This window comes from Vigna angularis, chromosome 1 (assembly GCF_016808095.1).
Source record: "Vigna angularis cultivar LongXiaoDou No.4 chromosome 1, ASM1680809v1, whole genome shotgun sequence".
Lineage (NCBI taxonomy): Eukaryota > Viridiplantae > Streptophyta > Magnoliopsida > Fabales > Fabaceae > Vigna > Vigna angularis.
This window is the reverse complement of record NC_068970.1, coordinates 1,280,547-1,299,867: the sequence shown is the minus strand read 5'-3', so window position 1 is coordinate 1,299,867 and position 19,321 is coordinate 1,280,547. Positions and strand designations below refer to the sequence as shown.

Genomic DNA, 19,321 nt, shown 5'->3' with positions numbered 1-19,321 from the left:
TCTATCAATTTTGTGGCCTAGCTTGCCACAGTGGTCACATTTTGGACGTCCTTTACTTGGTTGGCGAGACCGACTCCGATCATCAAGTTGGGCAGCCATGGAGAGGGAGAAACCCTACAAAATCCAAAGTGCTCCGATTGACGCAACGACCACAGATCCAGAAAAAGGGCGAGGAGGCAATCACGGCGGTGTTGATCGGCGACGAAAAGCTCCGGCGACGCGTCGGCACGCGCGGCGGCAGCGGTGACTCGTGCGGCGGCGCGTGGAGGCACGTGGGTGGTCCGTTCGCCGCGATCTTCGTACCACGGTGGTCGCCCGGCCGAGACGATTCCGATGGTGTGGTCGCCGGTCGATTCTGGAACTCCAGCGGTGGCGGCGGCGGCGTCAGCGGCGACTGACAACAGCAGTGATGGGTGCCGGAGACCGTGGAACTGGCTGGAACAAAACCTAAGCTCTAGATACCATGTTAAATAGTAGAGAAGATTAGGAGAAATCTCCCTTATGTGTTTAGCATACACATAGGGTAGTTTATTTATAATGTAAGATAAGGGTTAAACCCTAAATACAGAATGGGCTAAGCCCAATTAACAGAAACACACAACTTAACATCTAACATCTAGAATAAGCTTTTCAGAAATATAAAATGTGTTTTGAAAAGAACTTTCTGGAACATGCTTTTTTTTTTGCAACAAGTTCTCTCTTCTTCCTCTACAGGATTCTTCATATTTTCAACGGTAGTGTGGTGTATTGAGAGGGTATTCTAAGGTAGTGTGGTGTATTGAGAGAGGGTATTCTATTTTTTTTTTCTGTTAGTATGAGATGCAGGAAGCAAAATAGGTTTTCTTCCTGCACCCCAATAATTTTTTTAAAATGACTATTCTGCCTTTTATGTTGTATTTCAATGGAAACTTCCAAATTGTCTATTCCAAAAATCTTTCAGAATAAGTTTTTTGAGACAATTTCTAGAACAAGATTTCTAGAACATGAGATGTTTTTTGAAACAAACTTTCAAAAATAAGTTTTTCAAAACAAATGTTTTAGAACAAGTTTTCTTAAACAAGTTACTCAAAACATGAGATGTTTTTCAGAATAAACTCTCTGAAACTCTACATAAACATCTATATTTCCTTTCTAGATTGAATAACCTAGAAACATTTCAGATTAAGCTATCTAGAAATTTTTGGATTAGGCAATCTAGAAGGGGAAAAAACTACATTTTATTATATAAACTCCACCAAACCTAGCTTGGTACACCATATCCAAAACTATATGTTCTTTTCATTTCAATAATCAATTGGTTAATGAGGTTTGAATCAATATGTTAAATCACTTTTTTATAAATGTCTTGTGAAAAAAATATACAAATGCTTACAAGCAAATTAACAAACAATAAAAAAGTAACAAAACTAGTCGCATTACTTACTGCTAAACGAGTTTTGTTCATCTGCTAAGTAGAATTATTTCCTTCAAATCATTCAGAGAGAAAAGAATTAGTAATACCTCAGCTCTAAATTACAGTGATTTGCATTTCTTTCATGAGCAAAAATCAATATTAACAGTCCTTGTGTGGGTATATTGTTGATTGATGTTAGGTTATCAATAAATACAATATCTCAGCTCTGTTTAATGTAGGCAGTGTCATTTTCCATACTTGAGGCTGTTTGTGTTTAGCCATTATGTAAAAACTTATTTCAACCGAAACGTCAAAGGTTCCAGCATCACTATAATAAATGCACGCCTGCATGCCTAAAAATGAAAAGCATCAAGCACTAGATAAAGTATTAAAACCTTGTAGAGAATTTTCCTGTCAGACATGATATTTTACTTCAACTCATTTTCAGATAGTTGTTTCCTCAGGTCCTTTAGGGCATCCACTACTTCTGCATCAAGATTGTGCTTCAATAATCTACCTTGAAAAGAGGTGGATCTGTACACAACATGAAGCAAACAAATAAGCAAAATCTGTTACTGTGATGGCATGGCAAGTTCTCAAAACACCAACATAAGCAGCACAATCAAATTGATTCAATTCAATTGTAAACACATTATGCGCTGTAGTGGTGTTCAGAACAAACTGAAACAATCCAAAAATCCAACAATCGATTAAATTTCTATCAATTTGAATAATTTTTTACAGTACCAAATGATTCGGTTCATTTGGCAATTTGACACTTTGAAATTTATTCAAATGAACTGAAATCAATTATTTAAATATTATTATATTACTTACTTTGTTTGCACAAGAGAAAAATGTAATATGAGTATGGGATTTGTTAGGGCTACCAGATGTATATTCTGCAAGTCATATAGTATTTATGCCACAATATATAAGTATAACATAGCCAATTTTGGTCTTTATTTTTCTTTTAGCACCCCTTGTGTTTATACATTTTATTATAGTTTCTTTGCTGATAAAAAAATTTGCTAATTTGTATGGAAAAAACAAATTGTTTAATTATATGCACCATGTTGAAGAGAACAATCTTTAGTAAGTAATGAAACTATTTGTCATTATATAACATTAGATTATGATGTCAAAAGAATGAGATTTAACGTACTAATGCAAAATTAGGTTTGATTTGATTTGGATATTTTTTATTTTCAATCCAAATCGCCTATAAATTTAATGTTTGGTTTAGATGCATTCATAACCAAGGGTTTGAACCAAACTATGCCACAAACACCCCTAATATGTTGCATTTTAACAAAGAAAAATATCAAAATTAGAAAGGTTTCTTGTAATTTTTCTTTCTTTATTGTAAGTTTTTACTAATTGGAGGGATATGGATAGGTTTTGGATGCTGGTTTTGCTCATGATTGCATGAACTTCTTACAAAAACATTTCAAATACTATTTTCTTTTCCTTCTCATTTTGGTTTATTTTATTTTTTTACAGAAAGCCCGTCAAGAATTAAAATGAAAGCATATACAGTATAAGCCAAGATGTCTGTTAACTGAGTGAGTTTTGCTCCAGTAACCACTATTATTATCTTATGTTTCTTTTTTCTTTTTTATTTCACATATGTCATTTTGGTATGTTATAAATGATTGATGTAGCTTGGAGTGTTAACCAGGAAGAGATGGTAAGTCATATAATGGCAACCTAGATTATTGAACACACTACCCATAAAGCATACTGAGAAATAAATTATAAGAGAATAACCAAACCAAACTTCAGACACAATCAATATTTTCTCAAATTATTGCAGTCAGGGCACACCTTTGCTCTTGAAGCATCTTTTCAACCTCCTTTTGCGATGCTTTGATCTACTACCCAAAAAATTAGGAAAACGGACCAATGCAAATATCATTAAAGGGAATAAAGTTCATCTAGTATGTTAAAATAATGATAGGATTTGATTTCATGTCTATATAATTTAAACCTATGTAAACTAATAAATCTAATATGCCATCAGAAAACCTGCAATTATTATGTGCCATAGAGTGTCAGATAATTTAGAAAAGAAATTTTTTTATGATAACATAACAATGCTGCCTCAAATTAATGTTTTACCTCAGTTACTAACGCCTTGCAACTCCAAATAAAGGCTCCCTGAAAGTCAGCAGCAATATAAATATTTCTCCCCAACAAATAATAGCACAATGCAGACACTGTTACTTGATGTTCAGTTGATGGTATTTACAAACATTTGAAGAATCAAGAAAAGGAAATCATGATAAGATCCGTGAATTACTTTTACTTATGCAGAAATTAAATAATTTGCATATTTTGCTAAGGAGAGTCAAATACTCATAGCTGGAAAACAATTGTGAAGACAATTGACAATCAAGTTGCATCCGTTTCACTCAAGTTTTCAATTTATAGGAAAGAAGCATACAGCTCCATGTGCTGCTTGCTGGTGGCAATGATCAGAAGTGACTACCCAGACTTTGGGGCAACCATCCTCTCTTAAAGCTGCAACCTAAAATAAGCAAAAAAAATACTACTGTTAAGTTCCACTCAAAGAATGAGAGGAAATGAAAGATGTGCTGTACTCATACAGATGAAGCGGTTCTCTACTGAAGATTCACTGAATGAAAGAAAGATTGAAGCACTGTAAATGGAGATGACCTGACATTCATTGTAATTTAAGGCCCATGTACTTATAGAAGTGACGTTGGAAACAGGATCCACAGGGCAATGGAAGAGCTTATGTGAGTTTATAGAAATGGGATGTGACCTTCCTATAAGAGTTGTCTAGATTATTTCAATAAGTTTCATGAAATTATTTAACATAATAAACTACATTTCAGCTTATTCCAGTAAGCTTTACAGTACAGCTCTTTAATAAAATCTCATTTTACAAAAGTTTATGGAAGAAGGCTAATTCCCCAATAAATACTTATAGAAAAAGAATAAGAGATAAAAATGAATTGAACTTCTGTCGGGTAAGTTCAAATCAACAGATAAACTTCAACTTTTATAAAAGTTTTCCCATCAGACTAGATGGATTTTGTTTCTTATTTTGTTCTCTTATGGGATACAAGTGATTATAAAGAAGTTTATTCAAACCAATCCAGAATATTTAAGTTATTTACTCAAACACATTAGTAGTATGCCAAACAGATAATAAAGTTCAGTTTCTTAAATCCTGTTACAAAAGAAGGAAGTTGGGAACTACAGTAAAGCAACCTGTAGTAATATCTAACCTCTTTTTCAATCCATGTATCAGCGCATGTTTCCCCTGAGAAAATAATATCAAGACTGCAAAATGGCCAAAATACAACATCAGAACATGGAGGAATTTAAAATGTAAATCGATTTGTTAAAGAAATGGTGGTTCACTACAACTATATTGAATGACAAAAATAAATAAATAGAGAAAAGCATACCCTGCGAAATCTTCTTTGTGGCTGGGGAGTCCAGACATCATTGCATCAAAGACAACAACCACTTTGACCTCTGCACAAACCAAAAGACGTATAAATTTATAGACAAAAAAGGAGTTCGAGTGTGGGGATTGATAGGCAAACAAGAGGTAGAGGGAGGAACCTCTAAGCATGCTGAAGGTTACAAGCTCGTCAATTAGCTTTTGACGAGCAATATCAAGTCTTCCTTTCATGAAATGTTTCTTGAGTTTCATCCAATAGCCACAAACATTATAACCATCCACAAGCAATACAGGGACAGCATTGTCTATACCCACCTGATTGGTACTGCTCGGAAGACATATGATGTTATATTTAAAGTTAATTGAAGGAAAGAAAGATGAAAGAATGATTGTGTTGTGGAGTTACTAGTAGAGAGAGGAGGTGGGGTCACGATAGAGGTCGGTGTCTACAACATCCTCATCCTTCTCCACCTTCTTCTTGCGGTAACTGGTTGAAGGTCTGGGAGTGGCAGAATTTCTATTTTGGAAGCTCTATTGAATGACATAAGAGTAGAAATGAGTATGCATATGAAGGTAGGGTTGGGGAAATTGAGTGAAGTTAAATTACCTTCCATAGCTTGAGGAAGCGGAGGTTTTGCTTGACGTTGGATGTGATTCTTGGAGGAGATGATTCTGAACCCTGAGTCTCATGCTGCTTCCTGTTTTTGTTGGCAACTATCACTATGCTTTGTCTCTGACAAGATGATGAAGATGAAGAAGCAGCAGTAGCATTGTGATTACAATCTCCACCAACTACAAAGGAATTACGGGATGAAGGAACAGCTTTCAGTTTCATAATATTGTTCTGCTAATTCACTTTCACATTTTTCAATATTCCTGCTTTTTTCCTCTCTTCTCACCCTTCATCCCTTCCTCCAGTTCTCATCCTCAGCCACCAACTCCAAATACCAACTTATTAATTAAATAAAATAAATAAATAATATTACGTGTCTCTTTGTTTTGCCTTTTGTATTCCACTTTATTTTTTTCAAAATTTATTTGAGATTCAATTTACATTCTTAACTAAACCTACAAAAACAATTTATAAAAAGTTAAATATATTATTTTTATTTTATATTTACTTTTTATTTATATTTTAGATTTAGTTTATATTTCTTTTATTATAGATATTGTTATCATTATAAAATTAAATATAAATAATTTTTTATAATTTTATTGTAAATATTTTTGTTTTGTTTTGTAAATTGTTTTATAATTAAAAAATAATTAAATTTAAATACGAGAATGAATACATACTGTAAAGACCTGAAAAATAGAGTGTTATAGAGCAGATTGGTGTATTAGAATAATGAGATAGATTATTTTACTTTAAAATAATCTGATAATATAAAATGAAATTTTATAAACACTTCCCATTATTTTAAGAACACTTCATCTCTCTAAAACTCTATTCCTCAGAGTTCTCTAACTTCTCTCTACAAATTCTCTCTATAAATTCTCTCTGTTGAGTTTTCTGTTCGACGATCAGGAAGTGCCTAGGCGATCTTGGCGTTGAGAGCTTCAATCTTGACCGATCAATTTTTCGTTCTTCAGCTGGTAAGTGGTCTCTCTTTTCTGTCCGTTCCTCTCTGGATTGTGAGCATGCAATGAATTCGGGTTGCATATGATTAGTAGTTATTTCTTCCATTTCTAGCTCAATTTAGGTTCTAAGTGTGGTTCTCTATCACCAATTGGTGAGTTGTAGGTTTCTGTTGAGTTTCCTTGCTGTGCAAGGTACGACTAGAACGTTTCTGTGTTTGGGGTTGTGTATCTCTGAGGTAAGGGAAGCTAGGTTGTGTTTTAATTATCAATTGGTGCTGTATGTGATGAATTCTGTGATTAAAGTACTGTGCAGTTAAAATTTCAGCTTGTGAATGTATGTTCTTAACTATTAAAATGGTGGAAACTGTGAAATGTGATTGATGAGCTATTTTGGATTAATCTATATGTTGTAATGTGTGCAAATTGGTGATTGTTATTGGCCGTAATATGTTGTAGTGTTGATGAAGTAAAGTGTAAAGTGTTTTGGGCTGGTTTAGTGCATTTTAGAGGAAGTGAGGTAGTGAATTTGAGTAGTAGTGGTCAAGGGCTGTTAGGGATTGCTGGGGTAGTGTAGATAGGTCATATGTGACTGGTTTGAGTCATCAAAATGGTCAAAAACAGGTTCCAAGTGGTAGAATTGGTTTTGGGTCTCTAAGTTGACGAATTGGAGGTTTTAGAGTAGAGATTGGTGCATAAACACTTTAGATTGGTGTTAGGAATGTTTAGAATCCTTTAGTCAAGTCTAATTTAGTATATACATCGAATTAGGAGTGTTAGAAGTTGGCCAAGTTGAGTAGAATTGGTAAGGAGTGGTTGAGTTGTGTAATTCTGCAGAATTTCGTTCTGCAGATTATGCAGACTCGCTGTGCGAATGGATTCGTATAACGAGTTACTTTGGCGAGGTGCTCTCTGCCAATGTACCCGCATAGCGAATGGGTGCATTGTGCGAGTGAATTGAGAGGGTTGCTCTTTGTTTGTCAATCCGCATAGCGAGTTTAATCGCTATGCGACTGGTTGGGGTCTGGAACCATTATTCATTTTATTCGATCAGCGAGTGGGTCTCGCTCTGCGAGTGTTTGGGGGGTCAAGTCTCTGGATGAGGCTCTTACATAGCGAATTGGGTCGCTATGCGAGGGGTTGGGGTCTGTTGTATTTTACAATTTTATTCGCATAGCAAGTTTAGTCGCTATGCGAGAGATCCAGAGTAGTTGGTCTCTGTCTAGGGCTTTCGCAAGGCGAGTTAGGTCGCTGAGCGAGAAGCTTATGGTCTCGCTATGCGAAGGTGTGCGCTGTGCGAGAGGTACGTTATAGTTCAAGTATTGTGTATTCTTATGTTGTTGGATATGCATCAATAAGGGTTGTATGAAGTAAGTTGAAGTTGTATCATGTAATATCTGTGGTGATTGTGGTATGTTGTAATCAAAATTGTAAAGTTCAAGTGTGGTTTATGGACGTAATTCCATGATCCTCAAGGAGATGAGACATGGTGGTGCCCTATGTTGTGATTCAAAGTGGAATCTCTAGTTGAGATTCAAGTAAGTTTAGAATGGATGTAGGAGCTTAGTCTTGGGGGTTATCCTGAAACTCCAATGATCTTTCATTCTCAAGTAGAGAGGATTGATCCATGTCGTGAGGAGTAGCAGGAGGTCCTAGTCTTGAGTGCTTCCAGTATGGCCCAAGGTGAGTGATAACGGACTAACCTCGTGAGTGTGGTAGGGTGAAACCCATTGGCAATGACTTTGCAAAGCAGTAGAAGCCACCACGAGTGCACGACCCGCCATAGCTCGGCAATCATTCTAAGTCCGGACAGTCTGAGTCAGTGTGTGTTAGGTGTGAAAAGTTTAAAGGATGGGAATGTATAATATGCTTGTATGAGGTGAAATAAACTGTTGTATGATTAATCTTTGTTTAAACTAGCTTACCCTGTTGTGTGCTTATGTTTTGTATGTTCTGTTGTTTTTCTTCTGCGATGACCATCCTTTGGATGTGAGCAGCAGAAGAAGAGGTCTCTTTGGAGCAAGCATTGGATGGAGGTGATGCTGCTGCTGAGTAGTTGTTTTTGTTCTTTAGAGCCTTGTATATAGTTTTCGAATAGTCTTCAGTCTGTATATAAAGTTTTAAATTTATAGTTGTTTTTGGATGACTGTAAAGGTATCACTTTATGTTTTAGATGGATAACTGTACTACTTTATCATGCATGTTGCTTCTTTTTATGATAGTTTACACTATATATTGGGATGTTACACATACATAATGTAATTTTATTCAAAGTACGTTTGAAATAAAAATATTTTATTATCTAGGTTTGTAACAATACAAAATATTGTATGATAAAAAATTTATTAATTTAGCATTAATTTGTACGAATAATACAAGAACATATTATTTGTATAAAAAAATTATAAAATAAATTCTATTTTTCAATTTGATAGGAAAGCTTATGATTTTTATCTTTTTAAAATTATTGTAGAGATAATAAAGAAACCAAATTCAATGGTAGTTTAATCTAAAGGTGTCTTTAAGTTGGGCATAACTCTAAACTAATCCAATTATATGCATGATTAGATGCACATCATATTTAGTTTTGATTAGTAAGAGTACAATGTTAAAAGAACATAGTATCTTTATACAAAAATAATGAAATGAAAAATTATAAAATAAATTTTCTTTTTCAATTTGATATCAAGAGTTTAGAATTATTTTTTTTATGAATTCTTAAAGATCCTGGGATATGATAGATAAATTAATTTCAATGGTAATTCAATATGAAAATATATAAGCAGCATAAAGAGGAATCTTTTTTTTTCTACATTCATAAGAAGGTGAAGCCTGCAATGGAAAAAAAATTGAGGAATATGAAAAATGGTATGCTAAAACTCAAAAAGTGAAAAGATGGTGGTTGATGTCCATGAAACCAAAAATCACAAAAGTATCTTCACTTGCCCAAAACCCTTGATACTTGAAATGCTTTGTCTAAAGCATTATATGATGGAAGGGATGAGTTACAAGTGTTTGTTTTTGAATCAAATGACATTCATCCCAAAACAAAATAATAAAACCTTAATTGAATATTATGGTGAGTTGGTTGAGACTTTCAAGGAATTGGGTAACAAAATAGTCATGAAAGATCCTTCTAATGTAAAGTCATATAAGAAGTCAATTGAAAGAATAAATATGAATATATTTATAGTTGGACTGAATAATAATTTCAGGCAAGTTTGTGGAGAAATCTTGAAAAAAAAAAGTGACGTCTGATTTTAAAAAAAAAATGCTTTAATCTAGAGAGAGACTCCAACAAAAAGATATGATTTCTAATTTCACGACACAACGAAGAAAGCAAAATAATCAAAAGGTTCTTAAAATAGTAAATACAATGTACTTATGCAATAAGGATGGGTTAGAAACGATGTTGTGAAATCATATCATACCTCCTGTGGTAAGGTCAATCGGACATAAAAATAGAATTTAAAAAAGGAAATTCAACAACTATGGTAACTACTAATGAGAAAGAGGATGACACAAATATGATGTTTGCTACAACTCCAACTAGTGACAATTCCAATAACAATGTCTCAATAAACACATCCATTATTTTGAATAATGCAAGGAGAATTGACTCTGTATGTTCTGATATGACTTTTGATGCTAGACAAATTAAAAATCTTAAACATTTCTCACAAAGAAATATTTTCACAGCACACAGTAAATCCACTATAATTAATTGGAAAAAAATATCTTTATTTCAAACAATTTGAATTTTGATATTGTCTCAGTTATTCATTATCTAAAATATAATATATTGTTAGTTACTAAAATAGCTGAAATTTTCTTATGTGTTGCAAATTTTGGATATGATTATTGTATTTTTAAGGACATTCAAATGAGGAAGACCAACAATAACAATTGTAGTATCAGACAAAGAAGATTGTATTATTTGCATTTGATATAAAAAGATTCAAAGAAACTTAGTTAAGTGTTAGTGACAAAAAGATTAAGAAAAGACGAGGATATTTGGTTATAACATAAGTGTTTAACAGTAAAGGCAGTGGAGTAATGACTAAATAAATGAACATAGATAGATAAATATTGTGTTGGTTACATATTGGGCTTCCCCACAGGCCGCATCTGGATAAGAATTAGTTTGGTTTGATTTTTGAAGATTAGCATAGTGGTGGTTTTCGGCCCCCATTATCGTACTGGTTGTAGGGCTGTCCAAACATGTCTAATAATTCCGAGTCCCACCTTTTGGTTCCTGGGGCTTCATTTACATTATTGGTCTCTGCATCTACATCCAACACAACCATGTGTGGGTAGTAGCAAACAACTTACAAGGTTCCAAAGTCATGTTCTAGGTTCCCACTGGACTTATGTTATGTGCGAACTACTATGTCACATAAATAATGTAGTTGTGCAGGCAGAATTCAAAGACAGTGATTGCATTACAATTGACCATGGCGCTGTTTCCCTTCTCAAGCAAGGCTCTTTCAGCTCTCTCACAAGACTGTTTTTGAAAAGATAGATAAAAAAAATCAGTGGCATAAAAAGAGTTACTTTGGAGACGAACATTGAGAATTGCTGAACCAAAAAACAAAACATTGAAGACTGTGCAAGTTTGAAGCATGAAAAGCAAAAGTGGATCTCCTTTTAAGTATTATTCGGTGTATTGTCTTTAAGTGGATGATCTTGACTTGATGAAAGTCATGATCCTTATACACATCCCGTTCCTGGTAGGAATAATAATTAAACATCATATTCAAAATTCTTTCCCCCTATCCCGGCCTGTTCTATTTTCTTTTGTTGATGTATGTGCAATGATTGGATTGGAGAAAAGCACTTCGATGATCTGCTTTCTAATAAATGGTTTTTGTAATTTTACTAGGCATTTTAAGGCAGGATCAGTTGTCAATATGCCTCATGTTGGAAACAGGACAACCTGGATTCACAGATCAATACAAAATCACAGTTTATCTAATTAAGCATGATGCAACTTGGACCGTCTTCATGCTACCCTATACCATTTTCTATTTTCAATTCACAGTTGGCACATGTTACATAAAATTCTGTTCCTTTTTAAAACTGTTCCTGTACTTTTGTTATACTAAATTTTCCTGGTATGCTACTTCTAACAAAGCTTACATTAAAATGAATTGGAATAAACATAACCACTCATATGTTTATTTATATTTGATAAGGTGGATGTAATAATGAATGTAATGAAATCGTAGAAGGCGTATCTGAATGGATAATTTTCTTGCTTTCATTATACTTTGGTGTCTATTTTAAAACAGAGTAACGTTGTTGTCACTTTGTTAAATGTCTGAAAAAGGAGCACTACTCGGCGCCCACTTCAGTCTTTAACTGCTCCACAAACTAGAGCATGTGGAATTCAACACAAGTCTGATCACATATCAGAAACATATGTGGCTCAGTATATAATATAAAAGAATAATAATACTTTGACACGATTATTCACTTTGACACTCAAATTATACCCTGTAGGTTCCAATAATAGTTCTATTCAATGAATCATATTACATCATTTTACAAATTAATGACATGATACTATGTTGCAGGAAAAAGTTTTTGGTGAAATAGAATGGGAAGTTAGTTGTTGCTACTGCACCTAACGTTACGCTTAGGACAATCCCAAATACCGTGCCAAAGACTTCACTGGGACCGCTTCTGCTTGCCTTGCTGTTTGAAATGCAATCCAGCTCTATCAACTATCATCACACACGTGACTGGGGCCTCACATTCCAAAGTGGTAGGGATTCTCCATTCAGATACACAAAATAAGCAACAATCAAATACACCGTAGTTCTTTGAACCGGTATAAAAGGTGAAAACTTTGATTATATTTATATCGGTTTCCAGAATTGACACAGAAAGTTTTTTTTAACACCATACAATATACGGTTCAAACGATCAAGTGTCACTGTGTCTTTCTTGCTGCCAATTCCCTAGTTAAACCGTGCATGGTATTTGAATCTTGTTATTATTTGATGTGCTATATGAAATACATTTATATAACTCTTTATATGTGGATGAATTTCTTGTATTTTTATTTTGGAATGTTTTTCTCCCCTCACAAAAGCCACCAACACTCCATGTGCATCATATTTTCTACCCTTGTTCTTGCTGCTTTTTTGGAAGAAAAGAATCTATCTTTTATCTAGAGAGAGGGTTATTGCTCTAATCATGTAAGGTTCTTCTGGCACTGCATGTGCAGCAATCACCTCTGCCCACTTCATATTATTTTGCAGTTCTCAACCTCTCTTTAAACCACTCATATCATCACATCACACCACACAACACAACAAAACCCTCTCCCTTTTACATATAACACATGTATAAATATATATAATGCACGCGCCTTTCAGTTTACCAAGTGTTTTGCTGTGGTAAAGAATTCAACTTCTGTAGGCAATCGATACCATCATTCCAGCCACGATGAGCAGCAGCCCTGCACCTTGCAGCCGATCCTGGTGAATACCAAACTAAACCTTATATTTGTTCGTGTTTGAAACATAATGCAGTGACCATTTTGTTCATTCAATCTTGTTATGACTTATCTGTGTTGATGAAATTAAGATTCTCTGTCACCATGATTTTGTTAAAGGTCTATTAGCGAGGACTCCCTAAGAAGGTATGTGCAGTTTGCAAGTGAAAGCTGTATACAAGAGTTGTTGGCAGCTTCAGACACAAACAGAGGAAAGGACAGTGACGGATGGAAGATTCTAACTCTTGACAACGGAGTGGAGATATCAAAACGCAGGTCAGGCTCACTCCACACGTTTCGCAGCCGTTGGATTCTTAGATCTGTCTCTCCCCAACAGTTCATCACAGTGGCCAATGCCATTGATGCTGCAAAGGTGAATGTCAAGTTTCTCATAAAATGACAGAAAATAAAGTGACATTTTTTGAGGAAAAATGAAAACAGAAAAAAAGGTATACCTTAAACAGGAGAGTTAAGAGGATTAGATTCCCATCCAGCATGTTGAAAAGAAAACTTTTGTCTCTAGCACTGTCCTTCATCCTATCTTTATTTTTTAGTCTGTGGCTGACATCCATAGGAATGACAAAAAAATGCACGATTCCTTGTCTTTTACTTTCTTCTTTATTCCTCCTCTTTGTACATGTGAACATAGCTTGTTCCTTGTCGTGGGGGTTCAATTTGATTAAGGAAGAATAGTTATTTCCTGGTTACATTCTGATCTTGGTTTTTGATTATTTTATTAAGCCAGCAATGGGACTCTGATCTGGTGGAAGCCAGGTACATAAAAGATCTTGAAGACAACCTCAGCATAATTCGTCTCAGGTTCGGAGATAACTCGAAGCCTCTCTTCCGGAACAGGGAGTTCATTGTCTATGAACGCCGTGAAACCATGGAAGATGGCACCTTGGTTAGTACTAAAATTCCAACCATCAAAACTTTTACAACGTTGCTGAGTACAAATGTAGCTTTTGTCTTTGAAACCATTGAAGAAAATGTTAACGGGGTGTTATAGGTGGTAGCGGTTGCTTCACTGCCAAAGGAAATAGCTGCAGGATTGCATCCGAAGCAAAGTAATGCGATCAGAGGATTGTTGCTTCAGTCAGGTTGGGTGGTAGAGAAGCTTGAAGATGATTCATGTGTGGTCACTTATGTTGTTCAGGTAACTAACAATCATAGAATAAAAATGTTGTCTGCATTATTCATTCCTCGTTGTAACATGTTTTCTTTGTTTTGTTTTGTTTTCAGTTGGATCCTGCAGGGTGGCTACCGAAGTGCTTTGTCAATCGATTTAACACAAAACTAGTTATGATCATTGAAGACCTTAAAAAATTAGCTCAAGCATGTCCCAGTGAAGGTGAAATTTGATTACTTTGTAAAGTTGCAAACAAAGCTAGTGCAACCAAGTATAGTAGAATATATATGTTCATCATTTCATACATAAACTTAAATAACTTTTAGGTTTATAATACATAATTTTTATTTTCAATTTCTAATCAATTTTTGTGCTAAATAAATTACCTAATAAATTAACTATGTTGATTTAAGTTATCTTCCATCTGTCACGATTTCGAGGGTTGAACAATAATTAGTATTAAATATCTTTATTACCCGAATTCATATTATGTGTCATCATATAATACAAAACAAACTAGTTCTTATGACAAAAAAAAAATTAAATGAGTTTTTGGTGCTTAATATATAATTATTTTTTATTTTAATTATCTAATATAAATATTGAGAATGCCAAGAGGAAATTTTAAAAATGTTTTAGAAATTTAATTATATATCTATTTAAATTTAAGAACTTAAAAACAAACATAATTAACTTAATAACTACTCAATTTAATGAAAAACCTTATTGAGTATTAAAAAAAAGAACCGATGATTTATTAGCCACTTGAAACTTACTTTAAGTCGTAAATATAATTAGTTTCGTGTTTGAATATATAGATTTAAGGTTGTCGTTAACATATTACAGCTAAGCAAGCTAAAAGGACTTTGGACCCTGTTTCGGCCTTTATTGGCAATGAAGTAAAAAGGCTAATTTGGCGGTTTTGGATTTTAATAAATATTTATAGAAATGAATTATAATAATATCCAATAAAATTGTTTGGTATATCTATGTAAAAAATTCACCTAATCAGAGAGAGAATAAAAAACGGGTTGACCTATACTAGGAAAAAGAAAAAAATAATCATAAAACAAACACAAAATAATAATATGATTAATATTTTAAAGTGTACATGTCTAATTTTTAAGTGATTCTCAGCATAAACATATATTAATTCTTGAATGTGGATTACTTTTTAAATCATTATATTAGAAGAAAAATAAACATTTAAGTAAGAAGCCATTTTCAAAAGTTATTTTTGAAATAAGTTATATATATATATATATATATATATACATGATAATTGGTGGAGTTTGAATTTGGATTAAAATTTTACCTGAATAAGTAAAAAAAAAGTGTGTTACAGTTGAAATTAATTACACAATTTGAAATTAACTAAATCATATAAGAAACATCAAACTGTCATACGAAACAAACTGCATCATCTCACAAAAAATTAAACATGTAATTTGATTTTTTTTTCAATTTATAAATTTTTGGATTAATGAAGTAAGTTGGTTTCATTTTTTATAATATATATATATATATATATATATATATATATATATATATATAAAATAAAGAAAAAAATAGTATATCTTCATTTTAATTCTTTGTAAATGATAGTTATAATGAAGTAAGGATCTGAGGAAGAAAAGAAAAGAAAAATACAGAATAGGGAGGATTTGAGTTGGATTGAAAATCTTTTGCCGCATAAATATGCTACCTAGGGCTTTCTTTTTCTATGGAAAAAAGAAAGGTGATTAACATCTATCAAATAAAATACATTTATTTTATAATTAAAAATCATAGTAATTTAATTCTTTAAAAATAGTATTATTGAAGTAATTTAATACTTTATAACCTTTTACAATGATATATATTAAAATTTTAAATTTAAATAAACATAATTAAAATATTATTATTTTTAATTGTTCAATAAATGTATTTTATTTGACGATGTCTTGAGATATAAATAATATATATATATATATATATATATATATATATATATATATATATATATATATAGGGTTTGCTAATATATGTAAAAAAAATTCAGTTGGAACATTTTAACAAAGTGTAAATGATTTTAGTAGACAAAAATATCTTCATATATTATGATTCTAAGTTTTAAGCTCAAGGTATTTGAATAATTTTCATTCGTAAAACTGAAAAAATAAGAAATCTCCAAACCATTACTCACGTCTCTCTTATCCCTGGTTCCTCTCAACCCTTTCTCTTTCATATCTCTTACTTCAACCTTTTCTCTGTCATCCCTACCGTAGTTCCAACTGAAAAAAATCAGAAACATCCACTTAACCCTATTCTACCTTCCTCACTTATCCAATTTGTTTCTCTCTCATCTCCATCCTCTTTCTCTCACCCACACACAACAACTTGCGACATCGTAATTTGTTGTTTTTGCTCTATTCGTTCATTTGTTTTACACTTTAATAATAAAATAATTGATGATGTTTATGTTGATTTCTGATTGGACGACAACATCAACCCAGAATAGTTGCAAAGCATTTAGTTTCTTAATACCAATTTTGATAAAATCGTAGAAATGAATGTAGTAGAAGTTAAATTATGAGCATGATGGTAACAAATTTATTAAGTTTAAATTCCAATTTGAAATTCATGTTTTTCTTAATTTCACTTATGCGGCATGATAAATCAGAATGACAACATCATATTTATATTGACCAAACAAGTTGGAGATGTGAATTGTTTGATGTGATTTACGTTGGAAAGTAATTTTCTGGTCCAACTAAGAGCTAATAGGTTCATTATGACTAGTTTACTAATTTTTGGTTGATTTTTAATTAGTTGGTATATCAAATATTCTGCAATATGCTCAAATCTAGAAGATATGTAATTTGTTAGAATAAATATGAAACATTCGAAAGGGAAAGAGTAATGGTCTCTTTTCTGAATAAGAGAACATAGTCAACAACAACAATTTTCTCTATTAACTCTCCTCAATAATTTGTTCCTGTTAAATCATATTTTTGTTGTGTTTTGACGTTGGTTATATGCACGAAGGTGAAAACTATATTCTGAAATATTGTTTTTAGTGAAAAATATGTTTTTAGAATTATTTTTAAGAGCTGACTTCAGATATCCATTTTCTGGATAATGACTTACTCCTTTCGGAATCCCCTTTTCACATAAGGGTTTTTTCTCTTCTGGCTTAACAGTCAAAATATTAAATCTCCCTCAAAATAAACTATTAATTCTAAAATTTAAACACCAAATTTAAAAATAATCAGAAGGGAAAAGTTATAACACAACCCTCCAATCAAAAATCAACATCAACATCATCAATTATTTTGTTATTAGAGTGAAAAAAATGAACGAACAGAACAAAGAGCAACAAATTGCGGTGTCATGGGTTACTGTGTGTGGGTGAGAGAGAGAATGAAGATAAGAGATAAACAAATTGGAAAACTCAGGTAGGTGGATTAGGTTTAGGTGAGTTTTTCTGATTTTTTCAGTTGGACCTACTATACAGATGACAAAAAGGTTAGAGTGAGAAATGATTAAGATGAATGAAGGATGAGAGATGGGTCAGTAAGGGTTTGAGATTTCTTGTTTTTTTTTTTAATTTTGAAAATGAAAATTATTCAAATACCCTTGACCTTAAAACATAGAATTCATAATATATAAAAATATTTTTGTCTACTAAAATTTGGTACACTTTGCTAAAATGTACCCATTGAAAAAAAGAGCTTACGTATGTTACAAACCCCTATATAAAAGAAAACATATATAAGTATATTATTTTAATGATAACAAAAAAATAATTATTAAAATAAAAAGATGTTAAATTTATAAAATAAATATTTTTTATAAATTTTATCATAGACAATTTTTTATTGTAAATTAAAATTGAAAAATGATTATAAAATTTAAGTTTTAAATTTAAAATAATAAAATAAATTATATTACCGAAGATACAATTAATAACGCTAAAAACAATTACAAAAGATCAATAGTTGGTTTGAATTGATAAGAGAAAAAAAAGTAAAAGAAAAAAAACTGTAGAAGCTAGTTGAAAAGAAAAGTATTTTTATTTTAAATTAATAAATCATTTTTTCTCATTTTCTGCTTTAAATTAGGGTTTCTTTTCTATATTAGCTCTTAAGTATGTGATGGCGGAGTTGTTCGAGGAGGGATTATAGTATTGAATCCTAATTGCTATAGAATAGCCTACCTACTGGTCAATAGTGTTTTCTGGTTTTCCGACCCCATTTTGGAATTTGATTGAGACTCTGAGGTTGGGGTAAGTTTGACAATTAAAGGGGGAGAACAGAGTAGGCAGAGGTGCTTATAATGTTAGTGTTGGTTTGTGGTTACTGTACTCTGAAGCATTGGTACTGCTACACCAGTTTTGCTGGAGGAGCGTTTGTCGTGTGGCAAGGTGGAGGGATGCAGTAAAATTTTGTAGTTTTACCTTGTGAAATCTAGGGGCAGTACATGTGGAGTAAAACAGTCATTGGTGTATGCAAGAAAAACACTGCTATGGAGGCTGGACTTTCACAGTGTGATGTGATTTAGACATCTTTGCAGGTGCTCAAGCCAGCTGCTGTATCAGGAATCTTAGTACTTATGTTTAAGCTGGATATTGGTGTAAATAGATATCTGCTGAACCAGCTGTTATTGGCACCAACCTCATATGATCATCAAAACAATGCCTCTGGATGCAGCTTGATAATTAGTGCTTGGTGTAGCCAACAGAGGGAGACTGACAGGTATCTGGGTTCGTGCAAACCTTGGCTAAATTAGTATCCAAGGCTTTAAGCCTTGGCTATTGAGAGATTGAGGGATGAAGTTTAAGACTTTGTTCACTTGGATTTCGGGAGAGTAACGGAAGAGATTTGAGAGGATTTGAAGATAATTCTTTTTGTTGTTTATTTGAGTGGATTTGGAGGGAATTAAGAGTAAATTTAGAAGTAAATATTTTTAATCTGTAGTATCAATCAAATTCTACACTCATTTTCACAAATTTTACTTTCAAATTCACTCTCAGTTGGTTTTAAGTCCACTTAAATAAATAATAAAAGTAATTACCTTGAGATCCTTTCAACTTCCTTCAATTATTCTCCAAATCAATTCAAGTAAAGAAAGCTTAAGAAAGGCTGAACGAAGAATATAAGATTATTATATGGTTGTTGGTCACGGTTATGCAGAATTTTTCAGTTGCTGCTTTTTTCTTGTTTCATGATGTAGTTGTTTGTACCTTCTAGTATATCTCTTTGCTAAGTTATAATCTCAAGGAGAAAGAGGAAATCCAAA

The 19,321-nt window shown here is 32.8% G+C and overlaps 2 protein-coding genes across 7 annotated transcripts; one reads left to right on the top strand and one right to left on the bottom strand.

The window, feature by feature from the left end:
- Positions 1–1,788: 1,788 nt before the first annotated feature.
- LOC108323752 (uncharacterized) lies at positions 1,789–5,770 on the bottom strand. Of its 5 annotated transcripts, none has more exons than XR_008246577.1 (9): positions 5,440–5,770; positions 5,239–5,363; positions 4,994–5,157; positions 4,834–4,903; positions 4,651–4,705; positions 3,752–3,923; positions 3,515–3,553; positions 3,221–3,267; positions 1,789–1,927 (listed from the first exon to the last, which is right to left on the bottom strand). XR_008246577.1 is itself a non-coding variant. In XM_017556472.2 (9 exons), the coding sequence occupies exons 1-8, from the start codon at positions 5,665–5,667 to the stop codon at positions 3,268–3,270; spliced, it is 768 nt and encodes a 255-aa protein (XP_017411961.1). In that variant the 5' UTR covers positions 5,668–5,770; the 3' UTR covers positions 1,789–1,927; positions 3,221–3,267. The 5 variants fall into 5 exon arrangements, 3 of the variants coding, with proteins under 3 accessions (XP_017411961.1, XP_017411960.1, XP_052727884.1); XM_017556472.2 differs by having other exon boundaries at positions 3,221–3,270; positions 3,840–3,923; XM_017556471.2 differs by having other exon boundaries at positions 3,840–3,923.
- A 6,495-nt stretch (positions 5,771–12,265) lies between these two features.
- On the top strand, positions 12,266–14,395 carry LOC108338526 (uncharacterized). Of its 2 annotated transcripts, none has more exons than XM_017575454.2 (6): positions 12,266–12,391; positions 12,837–12,898; positions 13,033–13,285; positions 13,658–13,816; positions 13,922–14,068; positions 14,155–14,395. In XM_017575454.2, the coding sequence occupies exons 1-6, from the start codon at positions 12,389–12,391 to the stop codon at positions 14,272–14,274; spliced, it is 744 nt and encodes a 247-aa protein (XP_017430943.1). In that variant the 5' UTR covers positions 12,266–12,388; the 3' UTR covers positions 14,275–14,395. The 2 variants fall into 2 exon arrangements, with proteins under 2 accessions (XP_017430943.1, XP_052727883.1); XM_052871923.1 differs by having other exon boundaries at positions 12,292–12,391; positions 12,821–12,898.
- The last annotated feature ends 4,926 nt before the right edge of the window (positions 14,396–19,321 follow it).

Coding starts and splice junctions, on each gene's coding strand:
- LOC108323752 (XM_017556471.2), bottom strand. CDS start 5,667: ATGAAACTGAAAGCTGTTCCTTCATCCCGTAATTCCTTTGTAGTTGGT. Junction 4,904..4,993: donor AACCTTCAGCATGCTTAGAG/GTTCCTCCCTCT, acceptor TGGTTTGTGCAG/AGGTCAAAGTGGTTGTTGTC. Junction 3,268..3,514: donor GCAAGGCGTTAGTAACTGAG/GTAAAACATTAA, acceptor TTTGGGTAGTAG/ATCAAAGCATCGCAAAAGGA.
- LOC108338526 (XM_017575454.2), top strand. Junction 12,899..13,032: donor GCACCTTGCAGCCGATCCTG/GTGAATACCAAA, acceptor ATTTTGTTAAAG/GTCTATTAGCGAGGACTCCC. Junction 14,069..14,154: donor TGGTCACTTATGTTGTTCAG/GTAACTAACAAT, acceptor TTTTGTTTTCAG/TTGGATCCTGCAGGGTGGCT.